Here is a 23,086-nt window from a genome sequence, read left to right on the forward strand (position 1 = left end):
CGGCTCAAAAGTCAACTGTAATGACAGTGATAAAACCCTCCTGCGGGTTGAATTTGTGCAATGGCTGGGTGTCTACACAGTCTATGGTCTCTACTCTACTGAGCCTTCTGAACAGTCGGTAGCAAAACATTTCAAATGTGTCGGTGAGTAGAGACACTACACAGCACCATTGTTTGAGCCTGTGAGGGGCTGCGGTGATGGCAGGAATGGGATCAGAACAGCTGCTACAGCACCGTGAAGAGGGAGCTGAAGACATTTGTGCTCCTCCCAAGGCTTGCTGTCAGTTTGTGGACTTAATTATACAGATGTTGGACAAGTAGGTTGCATTACGTTACGTTGCAGTACGATTGTTATTCCTATTGTCATTCGTTTTTGTCTAACTGATTTGTTTTGATGATATACAGTGTGTGTGTGAGTGTGAGTGTGAGTGTCTGTGTGTGTGTGTGTGTGTGTGTGTGTGTGTGTGTGTGTGTATAAAGGTACACTATTTTCAAATGGACATAAATCAGTATTATGAGTCTACAAGGCAGACGCGACAAGTGTTTTAATTATTAATCTCCAAGAATGTTTATTTTAGTTATGCAATTAGAGCTGGGCAGCAGCACAGGACTGAGTGAGTCCAGGCACTGACTGTGGTCAGCAGTGGCTGTGGTCAGCACTGGCTGTGGTCAGCACTGACTGTGGTCAGCACTGTGTGGGCTGAGCGAATGACTGAGCTTCTGCTTATGAATGGTTTTCTTACCCAATGCTTAGTGTGATGTGTGGTTGGCCTTCTCTGACCACTGCACTGACATAAGCATGTGGTGGAAGCTCAGTGCTGCTGATGACTGTGAGAGAGTTCTGGATGGAGGTCAGATTAGAATCAGCGTGGAGAGAGTGGGTTTAGCAAAGCCATCTTTTAGCGGCTAAATATCTGTCTTTTTAAGCCTCTTTATTTGCGTTGTGTTTTTGAGCTCGGGCAGGTATGTGGGGCAGCAAAAGTGTTTTTGATGTGGTCATGTGATGGAGGTACAAAAATATGACTCTTCTTTAAAGGGACAGTTCATCCCAAAATCCAAAAGACATATTTCCTCTTACCTGTAGTGCTAATTATCCATCTCTTTTGAGTTTTTCAAATGTATTTTCTTGGTGCTTTGAGCACCACAAGCCGAGTGCCATCCAGTTCCATTGTATTCGAGAGAAGGCAGACATCTCTACGCGGCCGATATCTCCAAAACTCGGCAAGTCGCACCAAAGCGATCTAGATGAATAAATAGCACTGCAGGTAAAAGGAACATGTATTTTCCATTTTAGAGTGAACTGTCCCTTTAAATTTCATGTTGTTAAATGCTCCCGTTGTTGTTGTTGTTGTTGATGATGATGATGATGATGATGATGATGATGATGATGTTTTTTCTTCATCATTCTCGATCATTCATCATTGACTCCTTTCACCTCTGACCTCCAGTATGTCCCAGAGATTTGGGACATACTGGACATTTGGGGATCCCCCTGTTTATCAGCTTCTGTGTTGTTTGTCTCATGGCTCGGACACGGCTGGTTAATAATGTCCCTGAAGCAGCCGTGTGTTTATGATGTTCTTAAAGGCTTAGGCTCACACTTTGTCTATTACAGACTGTCACCATGCGTGCCACACAACACACCCGCGCCTCTGTGATCATAGTGATGGAGACATTGTGTGTGTCCTAGTAGGACACACATACAGCTTATCTGTCTGGACTGTTATCTACCAGAAGTCTTTAATCATCTTTACTTCCTGACTCACCTAGCCTGTCTGCCTGCATCTTCTCTCTCTCTCTCTCTCTCTCCCCCTCTCCCTATCTCTCTCTCTCTCTCTCTCTCTCTCTCTCGCTCGCTCTCTCTAATGGTAGAGACACCTCACTCACTACTATGAGTCCTTTTAAGTGTAACTAGGTTGTAGGGCTGCCCAATAAATCACATTTTCATCGTCATGGCGATATGAACAATAAACACATCGCAAAGACTGCCTGAAATGCAGTGAATAACAAAAATCATTAATGCATTCACACTCAGCAATGCAATGGTTTTGTCTTGTGTTGTAAATCCAGCGCACACCTTTCCCTTGCAGCGGTGCGCTCCGCCCCTCCGCCAAAGCCCAAACATGTGTGTGTAGTTTCAGCTAGAGTCCATAATAGGGGAGCCATGCATGTTATGGGTCTATGTTAGGAACTGTATCGCTAATATGCATACCTCAATATTTGTTTGTTTAGCGCAAGTCATATCGTCATCGCATTATTAAACAATGTTACCGCAAATTGCAGATTTTTATCAGGCCTACTAGGTTGGGTACATTTTGCATCCCCCCTCCCACTCTCTCTCAATTCAATTTTTCCAATTCAATTCAAGGAGCTTTATTGGCATGACGTACAGCACATGTTGCCAAAGCACAGATCCAAACAAACATAAATGACATATAAAGTAAAATAAAATGAGAAACTGCATATTAAATGTATCTAGATTAGGGTTGTGCGATGTCACCTAAATAACCATCGCGATGGTTCCACAGTGAAACATCGCGATGGACGATGGTATCGTCGTTGACGGGGGGTGGGGTTAATTAATGATTTATGAAGTCCATGCGGTGCCGTTTAACTGCGCCACTGCAATGTACGTTCACGTTTACAACAGGACAGCTGAGCTCTACATGTCATGAGAGACCAGCGGGCTTGGATAGGCTACTACTACAGCACAGAGCCAGGCGATTCAAACAGTAGGCTATCACTACCAGCAATATTGAAAGGTGCAAATCAATCAAATGTTAACATTACAGATCGTGACCAACAACGTGTGTGTGTTTAATTTAACTAGCTGGCAGAAAAGGTGCAGAATTACTGGCGGCTAACGTTAGATTTGTGTAGGCTCAGTTTTGAACCTAACATTAGGTTACGTTAAGGAGAGATAGAAACACAGCAGCAGGCAGCCTACACAGTATGTAATGGAGAGAGTTCCTGGAAACAGGCGAGTTGAATTCACAGTTGAAGACTTGTAACATTACTCACATTGGGTTGAAAACAGGAAAGAACGTGAAGTTTCTTCTTTCTTAACATTTTCACAATACAACAGACTTCTGCTTATCTTCTCTTCCTCTCCGCTTTACCACTTCTCTGAACTGGGGATAAGGTATGCTTTGCCGCTTGTTTAATGCCGCCCGTGCGTCCCCCATGTGTCGTGGTTGAGTGGAGTTAGCCTTTTTTATTATTAAATCTACAAAATTTGTATTCGAACAGATAATCACGATGGTCCGATGTAGAAGGGTCAGAGGTCGATGGGGGTCGGCCCATGGACGATGGTCGATGCCATCGTCCATGGTGCTGCCAACCCTAATCTAGATCACACATAATATTTCTGGACAACAATAACAGTGACGATTACAAATAAAAGCAAAATTAAAGAAGAGTTGACAGAGTTGATGTGTTTCTTAGATTATGCCATGACATCACATACTGAGCACAGAGTTCTGCTGTTTCAACATTGTCTCCCAGCAGGGTAGTAGGCTGCACATCTTTTTCTCAGTATCAATGAAATAAATAGAGAACTTTGAATTAAGTAAGTTCTCTATTCTTTTCAGAGATTTTTGAAAAATATGTGTTCCTGACATGTTCATACTTGTACAGGAGACAATTAAAGAAGACGTTCTTCAGTCTTTCTATTTCTCATGAGTCGCAGTGCTCTCTCTCTCTCTCATGTTAGGGACACCTCACTATGACTGTGACGGGGTTGGGATGGGTACATTTTTACATTTGTGTTGACACCAGTTGTGAGTAAGCCATTGTTCATCTTACGAATGGCTGATAATATGACAACCCGCTCCGACTGGCAGACACGCTGGCACCTTCGCCTGCCTGCTATCCGCTCCTCGTCGCTGAAACAACTGATACAAGAGCCAGTCCCATCCGTCCGTCCGTCCAGACGGCGAGGTGCTCTGGCTCTGTTGTTAACAAGGCTGCTAGCAACACATACTACAGCGGCTCAGTATCCAAGACTCTCCCTCTGAGATCATGCTCTATTATCAGCCCCAGATGTGCAGGCAACGTGCGAGCTGTGCCGTCCGTCGCTCACAAGTGTGGCGAGGCTGCACTGTTCACTTTACACTTCACTATCTCCCTGGCTGCTAGATTCACACACACACACTTCAGCTCTAGATCCCTCATCCTGTCAGCTGCAGCTGCTGACAGGCAGCCTGCACCCCATAGCCATGTACTGTCTCTATCTAATGCCTGCTGTATCTTTGCAGTCTGTACGCACCAGTGGATCAGTACCATAACAACATTATATAGCCACTATGCTGTGATGTACCATTATAAATCTGTAATCACTATCTGATACTGTAGCCACATCTGCTCCGATGGATTAAATACAGTATGTACTTTTGCTACTGCATCATGTGACTAAATGTTCTCGTGTAGTTTTTCATGCTATTGATGTAGGTTAGGATATGATTTGAAGTGAAGTGAAGAACAAAGCGGGTACAGATTGCCTTTCTGGAATGTAAAACACATTCATAACTGTGTCACTTGTGGCATGGGCTGTTGACAGGAATAGCGACAAGGAGCCATTGTGTTTTCAAAATAACCGAAAAGTAGATTATAGAGAGGCAAAGTCACTTCCTGCTTCAGCTCTGTGCCAGAGATTTTCATCCGCCATTTATTTTCCCATAGACATTTCGTAAAATGCTTATAAAAAGAGTTTTACTTGGTCAAACCAAATGGTTCGGCTGTATTTAGAATTGGGAGAGACCATAGAACATTTCACTCTGACCAAAACTTTAAAAAATAACATCGAAAAAATATTTTCTTTAAACCCGCATTTTTTTTTAATGTTTTGGTCAGAGTGAAATGTTATGCGATCTCTCTCCTGTTTCTAAATATATCTGAACCGTTTGGTTTGAACAAGTAAAACTATTTTTATAAGTATTTTACAACATGTCTATGGGAAAATAACTGGCGGATGAAAATCTCTGGTACAGTGCTGAAGCAGGAAGTGACGTTCCACTTTGGCTCTCTGTGGGATGTTCAGATAACTTTAAAATCCACGTTGTTCATGTCAACTCGACTAAAAGACGAGGATGGGGGTCGGCTTCTTGTCTGCTGTATTGGATAACAGTGTATTTATTGTAGTGTACATATTTGATTTGGAGTGAGATTTTTGTGCTGCTGTTTCATTGTCTTGACAGAGATGTGATGTGTGCTGGTGGTCATGACACGATGATGTCATCAAGTCCCTCCCAGTGATGAGGCGGATGTATTCTCTATGGGTGGATGGAGCTCTCATATAGGCTGTCATGGTGTATCTAACAGATAGCATGTGTTAGAATTGATAGTATTCTGTTACATCACCACACGGCCATCTTTATAGGAAAATAACAGGTGATTGTAATCAATTAACAGGTGATTACAATCAAGTGACATAACCAGCCAATGAGCTGTGTGTATTGTAGCACCATATTGGTAGGAAAATGCTTGTGACATCATGGGAATACTATGAATAGGCCACAGATACAGTACAGCTAACAGATAGCACGTGTTAGCATAGGCCACGGCTACTGTACAGCTAGATTTACTAAGATGCGTTTGAAGCCGGTTCTCTCTATTATTCTGTCTATTCTCTATTCACCCAGATTTCCCTCTTTGCTCTCGTTGAAGGTGGCCTACACACCACGCACTGAATAGTTTCCATTTTCACTGTGGCACTAGTACAGTTAGCTCCCTCCCTCCACCGCTGTGTCTCCCAGGACTAGGGAAGGCCAAGGGTTCACTCAACTTTCTATTCAATCATTTTGCCAAAGTGGAAACTTTGGATGAAACAGATATAAAAGGTCTGTGAATATATTGAAAAGCTCTCTCTCTCTCTCCATATAAATCTGTCTTTTGATGTACGTGTCCCTTAGTCAATATCGGACCGCAGTGTATGTGTGTAACAGAGTGTCTCGCCTGTGTTCCCCAGGTGAAACCCAAGGTGATCGAGCCGTTGGACTATGAAAATGTGCTGGTGCAGAGGAAGACCCAGATCCTCAGCGATGCCCTCAGAGACATGCTGCAGTTCCCCCTGGAGGACTTCCAGGTGAGTTTCAGCCCAGCACCACCTCCGCCACAGACAACGGGGGCCAGGGCTGTATTGGTAATGATGAGTAAGGTTTTAGATGTATAAGTGACATGAAGACAGAGCCGGCCCTCCCTATAAGCCAACTAAGCAGCTGCAAAGGGCCCCGCAGCCGCCAGGGGCCCGCCGTGGGAAGAAGATGAATATGGCATCATGGAGTCCTGTTTGAGGAGCTCTCGCACGCTCAATTCTTAAGCTACAGCAGAGCTTCTGGTATTAGCGGAAAGTTAACTAGACACCCAGACGGATAGGTAGGTACCAACCATTTTATGCTAGGTCACTGGGAAGCAGGCGTAAAATAGCTCCAACTTCGGCATAGTTTTTTGACAAAGGTAAATGGGCGTGACTATATTCAAACGAGTCCCTTGACCTCTCTCACATCAAGTTATCTGAATGAAATTGGACTCATTAGACCCGCACGTTTACAGCCATGTCTGACATAATATGTCAGCTACATAGGGTTTAAGAGCTCCAGGGTCCTAAAGACACATGCGCATGCAGTGAAAAGATGTTATTCTCGCCTTTTTGTTCTTTCTCTATTTCTGCACAATGTGCTACCTAAACAATCATGGAATAGTAGAAATTAGGAATGACAGCAAAGCTGAGACTCTCGTGAATCCAACGAGCCCAATTGCATTCATGTGTGATGAAATATGGCCTCATAGGAACCATTTCAATGTGATGACCTTATTTTCTTAAACCTGGCCACCAGGGGGACCCCAAAATAAAGCTAAAGCTAAAGCTGTATAGGTAAAATAATGTAATTTACCCCTGGATTTACATTCATTTACACTTTCTCAGGAAGTGCAATACTGAAGGGAGGTTGGAGCCACCTAGTGGACAAAAACAGTTAATGCCATTTGAAAATGTTCAACACTCGGCATTCAGACAAAAACACAGTAGAAGTAAAAAACAACAACATGTGCAGTCAGTCAGCTTCAATTGGCAGTAAAATAACTGCTGCCCGTCATGTTGATAGAGGTACTACAAATAAAATAAGGGTATATAATACAAATAAAATAAGGGTATATAATACAAATAAAATAAGGGTATATAATACAAATAAAATAAGGGTATATAATACAAATAAAATAAGGGCATAAGGGTTATAACTGCAGACGGAAGCTGGTTCTACAGTATGAATACTGTCCACTGCGAGGCAGGGCCCCCAAACCTATCGTGCTTAGGACCCCCATATCTGCAGGGCAGGCCCTGCATGAAGACAGTGGTTCTGTGTAGCTCAATGGCTGGTAATAACACTGCCTGGGTTGGGGATTTGACTCCCACTTATATTAAAAATGCTCCGGCACTTTGGATTAAATTGTCCACTAAATGGTCTATGTTAATGGAAAAGATAGCTTTTAGATATTTCACCATGCAACAGACTTAGACTAGGTCGTGAAATGTGGTCCATAACCATACAAGCTCGTGCCTTTTAGTGTTATCTGCTTATCATTAGTTCCCCTCCCACTTGTGTGTTTTCTTTGTTGTATTTGTTTGTCTTTTGCAGTCTTTCCCTTCGGCTCAGGCACGGCCTGTGTGTTGCGAGTGCTGGGCGGGGCCTGTGTTGCGAGTGCTGGGCGGGGTCGTTCGCAGACGCTTTCCTTTTGTTGACATCCCTCCATGCTGTCGCGAGAGCGGGGTCAGGGGCCATCTGTTTAATTGGCACATTCTACCTCCGATGTTGGGACAGAGGAAGGGTTCTCTCTCACCCCATTCTGCAGGACGTACGCTCGCGTAAACTTTCCACGTTGGGGATGGAAAATCTGAAATGGAAAACTGGCCCCGGTGCTGGTGCTTCGGGAAGTGAGACCACTTTGAAAGATGTCCTTACCAACAGCAGCTGTGAGACGTACTGCTGCACATATATCCTCATCTCCTCACATCTGACCCTGCCTCTGTCTCACATCTGACCCTGCCTCTGTCTCACATCTGACCCTGCCGCTCTGTCTCACATCTGACCCTGCCTCTGTCTCACATCTGACCCTGCCTCTGTCTCACATCTGACCGTGCCTCTGTCTCACATCTGACCATGCCTCTGTCTCACATCTGACCGTGCCTCTGTCTCACATCTGACCATGCCTCTGTCTCACATCTGACCCTGCCTCTGTCTCACATCTGACCCTGCCTCTGTCTCACATCTGACCCTGCCTCTGTCTCACATCTGACCATGCCTCTGTCTCACATCTGACCATGCCTCTGTCTCACATCTGACCCTGCCTTTGTCTCACATCTAACCATGCCTCTGTCTCACATCTGACCCTGCCTCTGTCTCACATCTGACCCTGCCTCTGTCTCACATCTGACCCTGCCGCTCTGTCTCACATCTGACCCTGCCTCTGTCTCACATCTGACCCTGCCTTTGTCTCACATCTGACCCTGCCTTTGTCTCACATCTGACCGTGCCGCTCTGTCTCACATCTGACCCTTCCTCTGTCTCACATCTGACCCTGCCTTTGTCTCACATCTGACCCTGCCTCTGTCTCACATCTGACCCTGCCTTTGTCTCACATCTGACCCTGCCTTTGTCTCACATCTGACCCTGCCGCTCTGTCTCACATCTGACCGTGCCGCTCTGTCTCACGGCCCAGAGGAAATCTCATAGAGATGTCGGGGCTTTTATTGTTACAGCTTTCCTTCCACTGAGAGCTGTCTTTGTTTCACAGACGATGATGACTTTAACATCTTTCCTCCGAATACCTGTGTCAGAGAGCAAGACAATATAAAGAAGTGTGATATCTTGTTGATTTATTCAAAACGTTAACTGGTCTCTCTCTAGATGTCATATACTGTAATTATATACTCGTAGGGAGTTCATATCAAATTTAATAACATGACTGTGTATTAGTTATTGATGCACATTAAAATGTTTCCTCTCACTGTATTTGGAGCAAAGAAAGAATCTGTAACCCGTTCCCAAACAGCTCTCTCTCTCTCTCTCTCTCTCTCTCTCTCTCTCTCTCTCTCTCTCTCTCTCTCTCTCTCTCTCTCTCTCTCTCTGTCTCTCTGTCTTTCTCTCTGCACTGTGCAAACTCTCCTTAATGAGAATGGAGGGGGGCTTTGAGGAGAAGAGAGGGAAAGGGAGTGTTGCTAACTTTGAGTTTAAGGTTGTCAAATGCACTAAATGGGATATTCAGCACTACTAGATGCCCGCAAAAGAAGAGGCTATTATATATCTAGCAAGACATGCGAGTTATAATGTTCAGAGCAGTGAAAGAAGCCACGCCTCCTCTCTGTGTTGTGACAACAGGCTTTGTTTTGATACCAGCCTGCTACAGCTTCGGTCTGAGGCTCCTGCTTCGTTTCTGTGGATTTAGCTCTTCCCTGCGTTTATTTATTTAAAATTGTAAGATTCTTTTTTGGGCACTTTTTGCCTTTATTAGATAGGACAGGACAGTAGGCAGACAGGAAAGGCGGGGAGAGAGAGAGAGGGGACAACATGCGGCAAAGGACCTCGGGTCGGATTTGAACCCGCGTCGGCCAGGCGAAGGACTGAGCCTCCGTGGCTCCCAGGTGAGCCACCAGGACGCACCTTCCCCGCGTTTATAAATGGACAGAGAGTGACCCAGAGAGGCTCGACAGCATAATACTGGATCAAGCCGTGACTGTGATTGAGAAAATAAAGCGGCCATGACTGTGGAAATAAGGTTAGTCTCTGTTTTTATGGCGGTTTGGGACTGTGCGTTTCCGGGTCTGTTTTTACAGTGCGGTATGTCGGCTGTCTCACTTGCTCCGCATGTCTCGATGGCAAACGAGTGCCTGGGGTTGCATAGTGTAGAGATGGCAGACGCTATATCAGAGCGATGCGAGTGTTTACGGTGGCATGGGAAGCCGTGGCTATGTGTTTTATAGACTGTGTTTACGTTTTGACGTTACAGTTCCAGCGTGACATCTAGTGGGCAAGAATCTTACATAATGGACCTTTAAAAGGAGCTTGGCGATTGGTGAAGGCCTAGCAGCTGGGGTGCTCGGTGACGGCCAGGCGACCTTGACTTTTCTCCTCTTATATCAGGCTGTTCAAGTGTGCCGCTCTGTCTGGGACATAGCGGCTTGACACACAAACAGTACGTTGTCAAGGGAGTGACAGGTGATTCTGACTGAGGGGGGGGGGGGGGGGGGGCCCACTGAAGACACATTGACTGAACCTAACATCTGTTCAGGCCTCTCTGAGCTCTTGTTCAAGCAAGCTTTTTACAGTAATCCGCTTGTGTGTCAGCGCCTTTGGATGCTGCGGAGGTACTGCCAGTGCTCGTTCCCACTGAGAGACACTGCTAGCTAAGTGTTCACACTGAGAGAAACTGCTAAGTGTATAGTGCTTGGTGATCAATCAAGGCTAGGGCAGGCAGAAAGAGCTCCTCTGACCACTCTACCTGTCTGTGAGTTGTTCTCAGTTGGTGTATAAATCATGTTTTTGGCAGTTTGCTCAGCAGCAGAAACAGCGATCGGGTCTCTATCTTGTCCTCTACCCCCACAGCTGACAGCTCGATGCGAAGTTTTTAGCTTTTGTTTCTCTCTCTCTCTCTCTTTTTATCAAATGGCATCCAAGAGAACAGCGAGTTAACTGTTTAGGGGGAAAACATGTGAAGCAGTGTTTATATGATCTCCATCTGGTTTGGATCAGAGGGCTCTTGGCACACGGGAGTTGTGCGCAGGTCTCTCTCCCTGTTCTCTCTGCGTGTCCTCTGGCAAAAAAAATGTGTCCAGGATTACCGAGAGGAGGCCCTCCCCTTCGCTCCCCGCCTCACTTCCAGGTGAACACCGGGCCTGTCGTAAAGCAGGTGAACACCGGGCCTGTCGTAAAGCCTGCTTCCAGGTGAACACCGGGCCTGTCGTAAAGCACCGGGCCTGTCGTAAAGCAGGTGAACACCGGGCCTGTCGTAAAGCCTGCGCAGCGGGAAGCCCTGTCGCTGACGTCACCTTCAGGAATGCACTGACACTATCCCTTTCCCGTTACTGTACTCGCATCACAGTTGCCGGATGGTTTTGATAACACCACATGCTGCATGTCTTCAATATCATCAAGTTGACACCAGGAAATGTGAGGCGGTGATGCCTAGGAGCACACATGTAGAATTCAGCACAGTGTCTGGGGCCGCGCTAGGTTCACGATGGAGAATAGTGTTACCAATAAAATGATCGAATGTCAATGTGCAGCTGTATCCCATCATGCTTCTCTAGGGCTCTTTTCACCAGAGGATCCCGTGGTTCTCCCTGGCGACTCGTAGCCCAATTAAATGCTTCCTGTTGCCCACTTCCTGTCTCCCTCTTACCTCCATGTCTGTTTGTTTCTACTGCTTAGATGATAGAGATTACCATCTCCCTGCAGGAAACCTGCTGGCCAGTGGAGAGGAAGGGGAGACCTCAGGTTCACAAATACCAGCTCGGTGTTGTAGGCCAACACCAAATGCAAGATCGCTCAGAGGAACAGGGCAGCAACGAGAAAGAGGACAGTTTCTTGCTTCAACCTGTGTCTCTATTTCTAATATCAATAAACACATAATATAGACACAATGAGCACATAATATAGACACATTGCTGCAGTGACATTATGTTTTTGTCATTCCTAAACCTAATCAGTTCCCTTGAAATGGTCCTGAACTTAGATCATATATAACGTGATGATGTCCCTTCACTCAGGCTCCACATTGAACCCAGCTGCTTCTAATTTCGTATGCTTGAAGTCAGTGCTGGTAAGCATCTACATGTTTAGATGTTAGCTAAGTTACTGGACATTTGGATGAAGCCGTTGTCCAGCTGCACATGACTGAAGTGACTGGGGTAGTAGGCTATAGGGATAGGGGCCAGTTTATGCTCCTCTTTTATGACTTTACCTGTCATGTGCTTGAGCCCAAACTGACTGCAGATAGTATTTGAGCATTATATAGCATCGGTGAGATGGAAGCTTTAAGTAGAGGAATAACTGTCATGGTGTTTTAAGATGGTAATGTATCAAGTTTAAGACTGGATTCTACAATATATCTCACTACTATATTAAGGCGGTGGCGGTGGGGTTCCGCGCACGCACAGTTGCTCCAGCTCGTACGCGAAGCGAGGCATGCTAGAAATGAGCGCGTGATATTTCTAGTATTGATAACAACCATTATTAGATGCTTTATTTGCATGATTTCATGATCAAAATAAATCAAGAGGATTTATCTTTATTCCATGTACTTGATGTTTGCGAGGAATCATGGGTAGTTATATCGGGAAACTCCTTGGGATTGGCTACTTGTGTTCCCGTTCCTACAGTAGCGATTTGAGAGAGTGCAAACTTGTTCTGGATTTTGCAATATGTGGCGGTTGTAAGCACATTCCGTTGAGTAGTATCTGAGGAGGTAAGCACTTAAAGAATGTACTTTAGCGATGGTTTAGTCTTCTGTTTCTATAGTCACTGGTCAAAAATACCATAGCTTCCACTGGTTACCTCCGCCTACAGAGTTGGCCAGACCAACGATTTGGCTGGGAGGTAACTTATGTTCTCTCCCCCGCCTGTCTGTCTGTTTGTCTGTTTGTCGTTTGTCTGTTTGTCGTCTGTCTGTTTGTCATCTGTCTGTTTGTCATCTGTTTGTTTGTCATCTGTCTGTTTGTTGTCTGTCTGCTCTGTCTGTCTGTCTGTCTGTTTGTCATCTGTTTGTTGTCTGTCTGCTCTGTCTGTCTTTCTGTCTGTGTCTGTCTGTTTGTCTGTTTGTCTGTCTGTCTGTTTGTCATCTGTCTGTTTGTCATCTGTTTGTTTGTCGTCTGTCTGTCTGCTCTGTCTGTCTGTCTGCTCTGTCTGTCTGGCTGTCTGTTTGTCTGTCTGTTTGTCGTCTGGCTGTCTGTCTGTTTGTCTGTCCGTTTGTTGTCTGTCTGGCTGTCTGGCTGTTTGTCTGGCTGTTTGTCTGTCAGCAGGATATCTCAAAAACGTTATGATCAGATTTGCATGGAACTTGGCAGAAAAGCAGTTTATGGGCCATCTTAGAACTGATTAACTTGCCACACCTACTGGCCAAAAGGGGTGTGGCAATGGGCATGTTCAATCACAAAAAGGTGATTAAGTTCCAGTTTCAAACAGATTCACGTAACACTACAAACCTTTTGTAGAAAGGTTGGTCATGGGTCAAGGACGAACTGCTTAACTTTCCATGCCCACGGCACCGGCCAAAAAGGGGCGTGGCAATGGGTGTGTTCAATCACAAAAAGGTGCCTAACTTCCAAACGGATTTACGTAACAGTCACACCACAAAACTTTGTTGAAAGGTTGGTGGAGGTATGCACTCTACTGAGTGTCCTCTAGTTAAATATATAAGAATATAAATTAACATATTTCTACTGAACATATTTCAGCTGAACTCTCTGCACTCTCTTAATAACTGTATTTATTTTATTCTTCCATCCCTGCCAGCAAGGATTACATTCGGTCAAATGTACTTAGTTTTCCCGTCAGAAATCCATCCTCCCAACTTCAGACCTGGCTGTGATTTTGCTGCTCATTTCTCTCTTTTACTCAGAGCAAGTTGAAATGCTGCTGCAGCTTCCAGAGGGCCGCTTGGAAAAAGGCCTCTGTATAATAATAATAATAATAATAATAATAGCTAAAACAGACCTATTGGTTGAGTTGTCCAGGAATGAGCCGGTGAGATTTACTGCAGTCTTGAATTGCTTATTTCACTTTTGGACCATTGCTCTAATCTTAAAATATACTTTACTGGAAGTCAGGTACCACTGTGGTATCTCCATTGTGATTTACTGTTGGAGTCATTTCCATTGGACTTTTGTAACTGGATGTGAGTCAAGTGTGGAATTTGAGGTTTGTTATTGTTTGGTTATATTTTTGCTTCAATTTGCAAGTCCTCCCTGCTGTGCGGGGTGTGCACTGCTATTTGTGTTCTGCTTCCTGCAAGTGAAGTTCTTGTAAAGAGAAATCCCCAGGGGGTCAAATGTCGGAAGAGGGCTCCAAAACACTTATTTTCACAGTTATTATCAGGAGTTTCCATTTAAATGAGATATTGTATGTCAAACATGGCTTGAAACTAGGTTCCACTCCAAACTGGGATGATCTTGTCATAGTGAGTGAAGAACAACAGTAGGTGCTTAAAACAATAATCCTTCTTCAATCCTCCCACATACTGGATCAAGAACACTGAATTTCTAGAATAGTCTCAGCAATTCCCCCTGCTGTCCAACCCCTCTCGAGTCGACTAGCACTATGCTTCCTCCGATACATGTGCAGTCGCCAGCCGCTTCTTTTCACCTGACAGCGAGGCGCCCCGACTGACCAGAGAAAGGGCGGAAGTGCAGCCACCAGGAGACATACCCTTAATCAGGCTGCCTGTATGGATGCCTGACCAAGCCAGAGGTAACATGGGGGCTCGAACCTGCCACCCTCGTGTTGGTAGGCGCAGGGCTACTGCTGCACTGCTAAATCAGCAAATCCTTGATCTTTGAATGTCGTCTGCGAACGTGCTGTGTGCCTGGAGGGAGTGCAGACTGGAGCGTTTGGTCATTAGAGAAAGGCTTGCTGAGACACTGAATCCTCCAAGAGTCTCTGTACACTGCTGGCAGAGAGCCAGACTCTGGGTGTGTCCGTCGGTCCTGCAGTTTGACAATATGGACGAGCATCCTGCCTCCCTCACACTCTGCGCCCTTTGACCCCTCAGAACGACTTCAGCCCGTTCTCCAGCGTAGAATAATATTTAGAGGAACTTTCAGTGCAATCAGGTCCAGCTGAGGCCACATACTGTAGTGCTGGGAAAAGGTGTTTGAGAGATGCCTCCCACATTTTGTTTTCATTTCGCTTTCAGTGTCCGTCATGATTTGTCGTCCGTCGTAATTTTCCTACGCTCTCTGTGCTTAATTCCCCCCCCCCATAAACTCTCACTTTGATTCACAGATTTCCACGTTGAGACGCCAAGGAAGAACCCTCTACCCTACAGTGCCTGAAAATGCAGAGGAGGCGGCCCAGAGTCTGTTTGTCCAAGAGGTAGGCTCCCACTTCAGGGCAATAAAAACGGCACCTCTGACCTGAGCTTTGAGTGGTTTTATCGACGCGAAGGTCAAGTCAAGTCAAGTCAAGGTCATCTTTATTGTCTCAGAGAGAGAACGTTTTTGTGCAGTCACTGTCGGGCATAAGCACTCAAAAAAACATACATCAGCACATTTACAAAGCAGAAAAATATAGTGAATAAGTAAAAACGCTACAGTCACTACAAGTGTAGAATTAAGCACTGTAATCCTATGTACTCTATAGCAAGAACCTGAGTGCACTTACTGGAAAGTTGTGGACAAAAAACTGACAGAGAATGGATCTATGTGTTGTTGCTGCTGCTGATGAGAGGCGATATTACCTGGAGTCGCACACTCTCTCTCTCTCTCTCTCTCTCTCTCTCTCTCTCTCTCTCTCTCTCTCTCTCTCTCTCTCTCTCTCTCTCTCTCTCTCTCTCTCACACACACACACACAAATTGACATGCTGCAGTATAGTCATCGTGCAGGTTGTTGACCTGGCAGGCCGCAGCAGATCACAAGGCATGGAAGTGTTTATTTAATGTGTCCAACTAAACAGAGCTTCCGTCTGGCTCAGTGTATACTTTGTAACACAATGGGGTTTTATTGTTGAGTAACTGTCAACCGGTCTAATTATGGCTCATTATTGGACAATTTCTACTAAATCTCCTTCAGTAACATCTATGCCAGGGGACTAAGACATGATAAAGTCAGTGCAATTAATTTGCACAATCCACAGGCCTATCAAACTTCTGCTATTTCTCTCCAGACATTTGTTTATAGTGCCTGTCTGTGCAGAGTCTTGAAAATGTCTGACTTTGCTTTGCGGTCTTCCAATAGTTCAACTCTGGTATTAGTGCTTGTCATTATAATAATTTGTCTGGTCAAAACATCTAAACTTGGGAATGATCTCCAGTCCATGTAGATCATATGGTGGATCATTGCTGTTTGTGGGGAAATGTATTTGACTGTCTGGCCCCTGCACACAGCTGACTGCTGAGCACATTTACATGCACATTAAAATGACACTATTATTCAAAAAATGACAATATTCAGAATTTGATAAGCCTCATGTAAACAGCATATTTCTTGCATTTTCCGATTAAGGCTTGTGGGATGTGCCGATTATCATTTGGGTTTTAGGAGGATTCTTTGGACATGTATACAGTGCATTCGGATTATGCGTCTAAATTATTGGGTTTTTTACCACAGTTTGTGACACACAGTCTCTTGCCTGTTTACACTCAGCTACAGGATGTGAGTTGTAAACAAACCAACTAGCCAGAGATGCATGCGCAAAAGAAAAGCCCCCCACTTTTTTTCCTACTTTTAACCATTATGAAAGACTTGGATTTGATTTTATTTTATTAAGGATCCCCATTAGCTGGTGCCATAGCAACCAGCTAGTCTTCCTGGGGTCCAAACATACAAACAAATTAGTACAATTGCAAATGTAAAATTATTAAATGTCAGTACTCAACACAAAATACATAATGAACAAATAAGATAGCTAAAAATTACATCGAAAAAAAAGAAACAGAAAACAAAAACAAATACAGATACTTTACAGTGTTAAATAAACTTTAAGATTCTTTTTAAATGTTAATTTACTGTAAATGCAACACAGGTTTAGAGGCAGGTTATTCCAAAGTGTCAATGATCTAAAAATAAAAGATCTCCTTAAAGCATTGTTTTTCGGAGACGGTAATACAAGCTGCCCATTGCTGGATCCTCTTGTGTAATGGTCATGCACAGTATTACTAAAGATTATCTGTTGATGTATAAAAACTGGAGTTTTACTGCTCATGACTGACTTAAACATCACAAGTGAATTGAAAGACAACCTATTCTCAACTGTAAGCCAGGAGAGGCAGGCATGCATACGGCTCACATTAGACCTTAGTGGGCAGCCCAGGACCAGCCGTGCTGCCCTGTTCTGGACCACCTGGAGCTTCCTAAGGTCACCACTTGCAGCAGATGACCACACCATAGAGCAGTAGTTAAGATGACATAAAACTAAACTTTGAACTATCTGACATAAAAGGGGACGGGCAACAAAAGTAACACATTTTCTGGAAACACCAATAGCTCTTCCCATTTTTGAAACAATATACGGTAATTGATGTGGTGAGACCAAGACAGAGTGGAATCCAGCATTACTCCAAGGAGTTTAGTACTTTCAACTTGTTGAACTGCCGAATTACACAAGTTTAAATCAAGCTTTGGGCTTGTAGACAACCTGTGCCTTGTTCCCAGCACAATACATTTAGTCTTGGAGATGTTAAGGACAAGTCTGTTACATACTACCCAGTCATGCACAACTTTTAGTTCTTTGCTCAAGACTTCATTAAGTACATCACATGATGGTGCAGCGTAATACAATGTTGAATCATCGGCATAAAGAACTGTTGTGGCACATTTTGTTATCCAGGATAGGTCATTAGTAAAAACTGAGAAGAGCAAAGGTCCGAGGCAACTTCCCTGCGGAACACCACACTCTAGACCTCTGCTACTAGACAGGCTGCCATTTAGATACACCTTCTGTGATCTGGAGGACAAATAACTTAATATCCACTTTAAAGCAGAAGAATTAAAACCATAACATTTAAGTTTCTCAACCAGTAGAGAATGATCAAGAACATCAAATGCAGCACTAAAATCTAACAGCACAGCTCCCACCAGCATTGAGTTATCTATAGCTTTAAGCCAATCGTCAGTCATCTGTATCAAAGCAGTAGAAGTTGAGTGGCCAGCTCTATAGGCATGTTGATTGTTTGTTGCAAGCTTATTTGATATAAAATAATCTTGAATTTGGGAATGCACCAACTTTTCCATAATTTTGCTCAAAACAGGTAAAATACTAATGGGTCTAGAATTCCCCTCATTAAAAGCAGCTTTGGTATCCTTAGGTAAAGGAATAACCTTAGCCTCCTTCCACATCTTTGGAAATAGGCCCACCTCGAAACATTTATTAATAATATGACAGACAGGAGAAGCTATGATACCAGCAGTCATTCTCAGCAGTTTACTATCCAGGTTATCTAGGCCTGCTAACTTACTATCAGGAAGAGAGCGGAGTAACCTCTCCACCTCACTGACTTCAACCTGAAGAAATTCAAATTCACAAACCTTATTTTTCATTATAATATTCTTAATACAGTCATTTGCTTTGATATTGTTTGAAATATTCATAGCCTTCCTTAGTTTAGATACCTTACCCACATAATAGTCATTGAAATGATTTGCAATATCACCTGGTTTAGTGAGAACAAATCAATTTGATTCCACTAAGGGTGTGCACACAGTTGTCTTTCGACCCATGATTTCATTAAAAACATTCCATATCTGTTTGCCATCATTTCTTGCATCATATAACCTTTGTTTGAAATAGTCCCTTTTTTTCACCTTGTTTAGTTTTGTGACCTGATTACGTAATGTACAGTATTTATGCCTGTCATCAATGCTATATCAACAGGTTTTTGGATTATGCACAAATAACACAACAGACCTTTTCAGCGGCGAGCTCTTCAAATAGACCAAATGACGCTGGTAAGAATAGATAAAAAAAAAAGCAACTAGGTAGCCAGCTGGCTCGTTTAGCTAAATGGGTTGTTTATCCGCCTTATTTCTAGCTGCCATGATGTGATGTGGGTGCTTCTTCCGGTGCCCGCCCCCCATTACGTTGCTGACAGCTTGACACATAGCAAGTGCCCGTCTGTAAACGACAGCTGCAGGCGAACAGCAAAAAAGAAAAAATCTCGTCGATAAATATCCCGAGTTGTTCAAAGAGCAACAGAAATAGCGGATGTGATAGATTAAATTATTACATTCCCTCAAACGAGTGACAAGCAGCTTTCCCCCCCCCCCGGCGTCGGAGTTTTTACGAGGAAATGGCAAGCTGCGACAATCAGTCACGTTCAGACCGGACCTTGCTCCCATAATTATTTTACAGCAGAGCATTCAAAAATAAGGTGGATAAATTATGTTTGGGTGTTCATGCACCGTAACAGCCATCATTAAGATTAGTATGAGTGAGTGAGTGAGTGAGTGAGTGAATGGATGAATGAATGTAGCCGTAGGATGTAGAGTACGTCATGGGGACGTTTTACGTTACAGTAATCAATGTATACATGGCTGCATGTAAATGGGAATATTATTGGGATGGGAATATTCATTTTCATTAACCATGTTAGGGGGAATATTGTCTTTTTCGGAATGAGGAAGGAAAATAGTGTGCATGTAAATGTCTTTTTAAGCCAGAGGCCAACTGGCTGCTCACAGTTCACCTTCCAGGTCAAAGTTCGGGATTTAGGGGAGTCCAGTCTTAAGTCATAAAGATACAAATCGTCATGGTCAGGTGTCGTGTGACATCACCAGGACAGCTGTGGAGATCCACCCAGCAGGAGAGCCTCTCTGTTTCCTATCGGTCTCCCGATCAGGTTGCATTCAGACTCCCTGCCGGGCCGTTTCTTGTAAATGGCCCACATTTCCGTATAATAGATTGCAGTGTGCTGTTCTTATCACCACTGACTTTAACAATGAACAGATGTCTTCTTTCCAAATGGGGGAGATGGAGATATACTCCCTCCCAGTTTATGCTGGTGAACTTACGTGGTCAGTGCAAGTGTGCACACTCACCATAGGCGTGCTTTTTCTTCCATGACTAAGGCGTGGTGTATCTGATTGAAAGATGGTCTTTCAGGCCGGATTCCACTGTGTGCAGAGTCCACAATTAAGTGCTCAAAACAGCTGTTTTAATGCGGTTTTGCTTCATTGTCATTCTCGTCATGCATGCTGTAAGGAAATATTTCAGCATCCACTGGATGTCAACACAAGTCAACACTGTTTTGTAACTAAATCCCATGGAAGGTTTTAATTTCTGCCAGCTATCTGCTCCAATATGAACCGTGTCCCTTTCAGGGTTGCCTTTCTTCCTCTTCCTGCAGACGCTCGAATCTGATTGGACATAGAGAAGACTGTAAGGCTGACTGTTAGACTAGAGAACCTTACATTATATTATGCCACAGCTCCACGTTACTGTACACAGTATAGGGAGGACGCGTGTTATAGACCTATTTAGAGAGCGCTCTGTAATTCATTGATAACCCTTGTGTTTTCTCAGTGCATTAAGACCTACAACTCTGACTGGCACATCGTCAACTACAAGTATGAGGACTATTCTGGGGACTTTCGACAACTTCCAAAGTAAGTCAGCCGTAAACAATCACATCGCTATACTGCACTGAGCTAACGTGGTAGCATCGCTATCTGTACTGAGCTCATGTGGTACCATCGCTATCTGCACTGAGCTCATGTGGTAGCATCGCTATCTGCACTGAGCTCATGTGGTAGCATCGCTATCTGCACTGAGCTAATGTGGTAGCATATTATGACATCCTCGTGCTGGTGGGCAAGTAAGAACAGCTACCAGGGTGTGATGCCTGGATGCCAGAGATTTCAAAGTAAAACACACGTGCGACCACACAATCACAAAAATATCTTCAGTGCCGTCAGTTTACCATTTGTCACCTTTGTTCATAGTCTACTCTTGGAAAGATGCCATGCCCCGCCTCCACCCCCCCCCCCCCCTCCTCAATACAACAATAGAGTGTTTGACTCATCGGCTGTCGGCTCCAGCCTCTTCCCTGAAGAGTAGCGGTTACTGTCAGCATGTTGGAATAACCTTGAGATGACAATAACACTGACACTTTTTGTCACATTTCTCTGGAAGTTTCTGGAAGCTTCTAGGGAAGTTAAGACAATACACTGTGACGTGGTTTCCCTGTTTAAATTTCCATGCTATTTCCAGTTATAGTGATAATAATTACCTTTGGCTCATTTTCATCTTCCAGCGTGTGCATGACACACTGTGACATGTCGATGAACAGTCATATGCTGGTACAGGAGAATTTCACTAATTTTTTTTAACCTGGACCCTATTTTCTTCACTTTTTGTGTCCAAGTAACTATTCAGATTTTTTTTTTTTTTTTTTGCTCCAGTATTGACCAAGATCGCGTCAGCTGGCAGCCGTGGTGCGCATATGCCCCACCTGTCTATTTTTGCAACGGACAGGCTCACGTTGTTATTGTAAAAGAGAGAGAGAAAATGAACGCTTGCATGTTCACCCTCTCTCTGCCTGGTGTTTGCTCCGCTCTCCAGGCCCGCGCTTCACTTCACTTCACTACAATATCTCTCACTATAATAAAAATCACAGCCTGTCAGTGGCAAAAATAAGCTCCTGTAGTGGACGTACGTATCGAGGCAGGTGGGGGCATATGTGCTGCCAGATGAAGCGATGTCGGTCAATAATGGACCAAATTCAGAAATTGATCTCCCGATGAGTCACTTAGACACAAAAACCTAGGAAAATAGGGTCCGGGTTGAAAAATACTACTGAAATTCTCCTTTAGCTACTTCTGGAAGTTGCATTTACCGCTGGCTTTCTGGCTTTTTTCCTGACTCTAGTCTGTTAAGATAATTGCAAAATATGCAAAATGCCGTGTTAAAAAAGATGACATAACCATGAGGAAAAGAAAAAAACATTTTCTCAGTCACCCCAATTTAGACCACATGTGTTAAAAAGATTTTCAATGACGAAAGGCGAATGAAATGAAATTGATCACATCACCATGGATACTGTATGTAGGACAGGACAGCCAGTATTGGTTCATTATGTGAATCCACATGGGGAAATGCTCACCAAAAGAAAAATTCCCTTCATCACCTTGCAACCAATAGGACTGGCTGAAACTTTGACACTTTACTTTGATGATGGAAACCTGACTTGGTTTTTGTAAACCAATTGCCAAAGTGTTTTTTTTTACCTATTTTCTCCCCAATTGTACTTGGCCAATTCCCCCTGTTGCTCCACCCCCTCTGCCGTTCTGGGGAGAGTTGTAGACTAGCACCACCCAACCAGAGGAGGCACTAGTGCAGTGACCAGGACACATACCCCTACCTCATGCCTCCTGCTTCCCACCCGCAGACACGGCCAATTGTGCCTGTATGGACGGCCGACCAAGTCGGAGGTAACACGGGGGCTTGAACGTACGACCCCCATGTTGGTAGGCGGGGAATAAACCACTGCACTACCCAGACACCCTCAAAGTGCCATTTATTTAGGTTTTTACTTAGTCGTTTATCTGATTTATGACACTGCTCATCTGGCACGCGTGTCTTGTTGTGAAAACAGTACCGCCCTCATGTGGCGGTGTCAGGTTACTCATCTGGGGGAGTAGTCTGTAATCTGTAGTCCTTTCAACTTTGTTATTAATAGGAATTAATTGTGTTTTTACAGCAAAGTGTCCAGGCCAGATAAACTGGCTGTCCATGTGTTTGAAGTGGATGAGGATGTTGACAAAGATGAGGTGAGTAACTTTATATCCAGCTGTGCTTCATCACCAGTCGCTAGTATTAGAATGAGTCTTTAATGACTTTTTCATCGTTTGGGATTCAAGACATAATAATGAACCTGTTGAGAAATAAATTTAATTACATTTTCACTAACAATCATAACATTTTCCTAGGCCTTATTATATAATGTACGGTGGCGCAGTGGTAGCGCTGTCGCCTCACAGCTAGAAGGTCCTGGGTTCGATTCTCGCCTGGGACGCTGTGGGCACTGAGGGTGTGTTCCTCCCATGTCTTCAGTGCCTACTGCCCACGTAGGCTATCTCGTCAAAAGGGCCTATTTCTGTGTGGAGTTTGCATGTTCTTCCCATGCACCCTGGGGTTCCTCCATACCCCCAACCAAAAACATGCAGAAGATCGTTGTCTGACGAGCGGCGGTTGGAAGTTGGTCCCCGGGCACTTCACTGCAGCTGCCCACCGCTCCCGGCCTGACCATGGAGGAGGATGAGCCAGGATGGGTCAAACACAGAGGACAAATTTCATGGAGCCTCGAAAACAAATTAGTAATCAGTTAGTTAATCTAATCAATCAATCAATCAGTCAATATATATATATATATATATACGGTATATATA

General features: G+C 44.1%; 1 protein-coding gene across 1 annotated transcript in view; it reads left to right on the forward strand.

The window, feature by feature from the left end:
* The window catches only part of LOC310778090 (dedicator of cytokinesis protein 9-like), a 126,171-nt gene that overhangs the window by 60,918 nt on the left and 42,167 nt on the right, over positions 1–23,086 (forward strand). Inside the window, exons 2-5 of the mRNA XM_083638416.1 lie at positions 5,965–6,081; positions 14,990–15,079; positions 20,223–20,305; positions 22,399–22,468. Of these exons, the coding sequence (XP_083494542.1) occupies positions 5,965–6,081; positions 14,990–15,079; positions 20,223–20,305; positions 22,399–22,468 (360 nt within the window). The remainder of the gene's footprint in view (positions 1–5,964; positions 6,082–14,989; positions 15,080–20,222; positions 20,306–22,398; positions 22,469–23,086) is intronic.

This window comes from Poromitra crassiceps (assembly GCF_964638095.1).
Source record: "Poromitra crassiceps genome assembly, chromosome: 6".
NCBI classification, from domain to species: Eukaryota; Metazoa; Chordata; class Actinopteri; order Beryciformes; family Melamphaidae; genus Poromitra; species Poromitra crassiceps.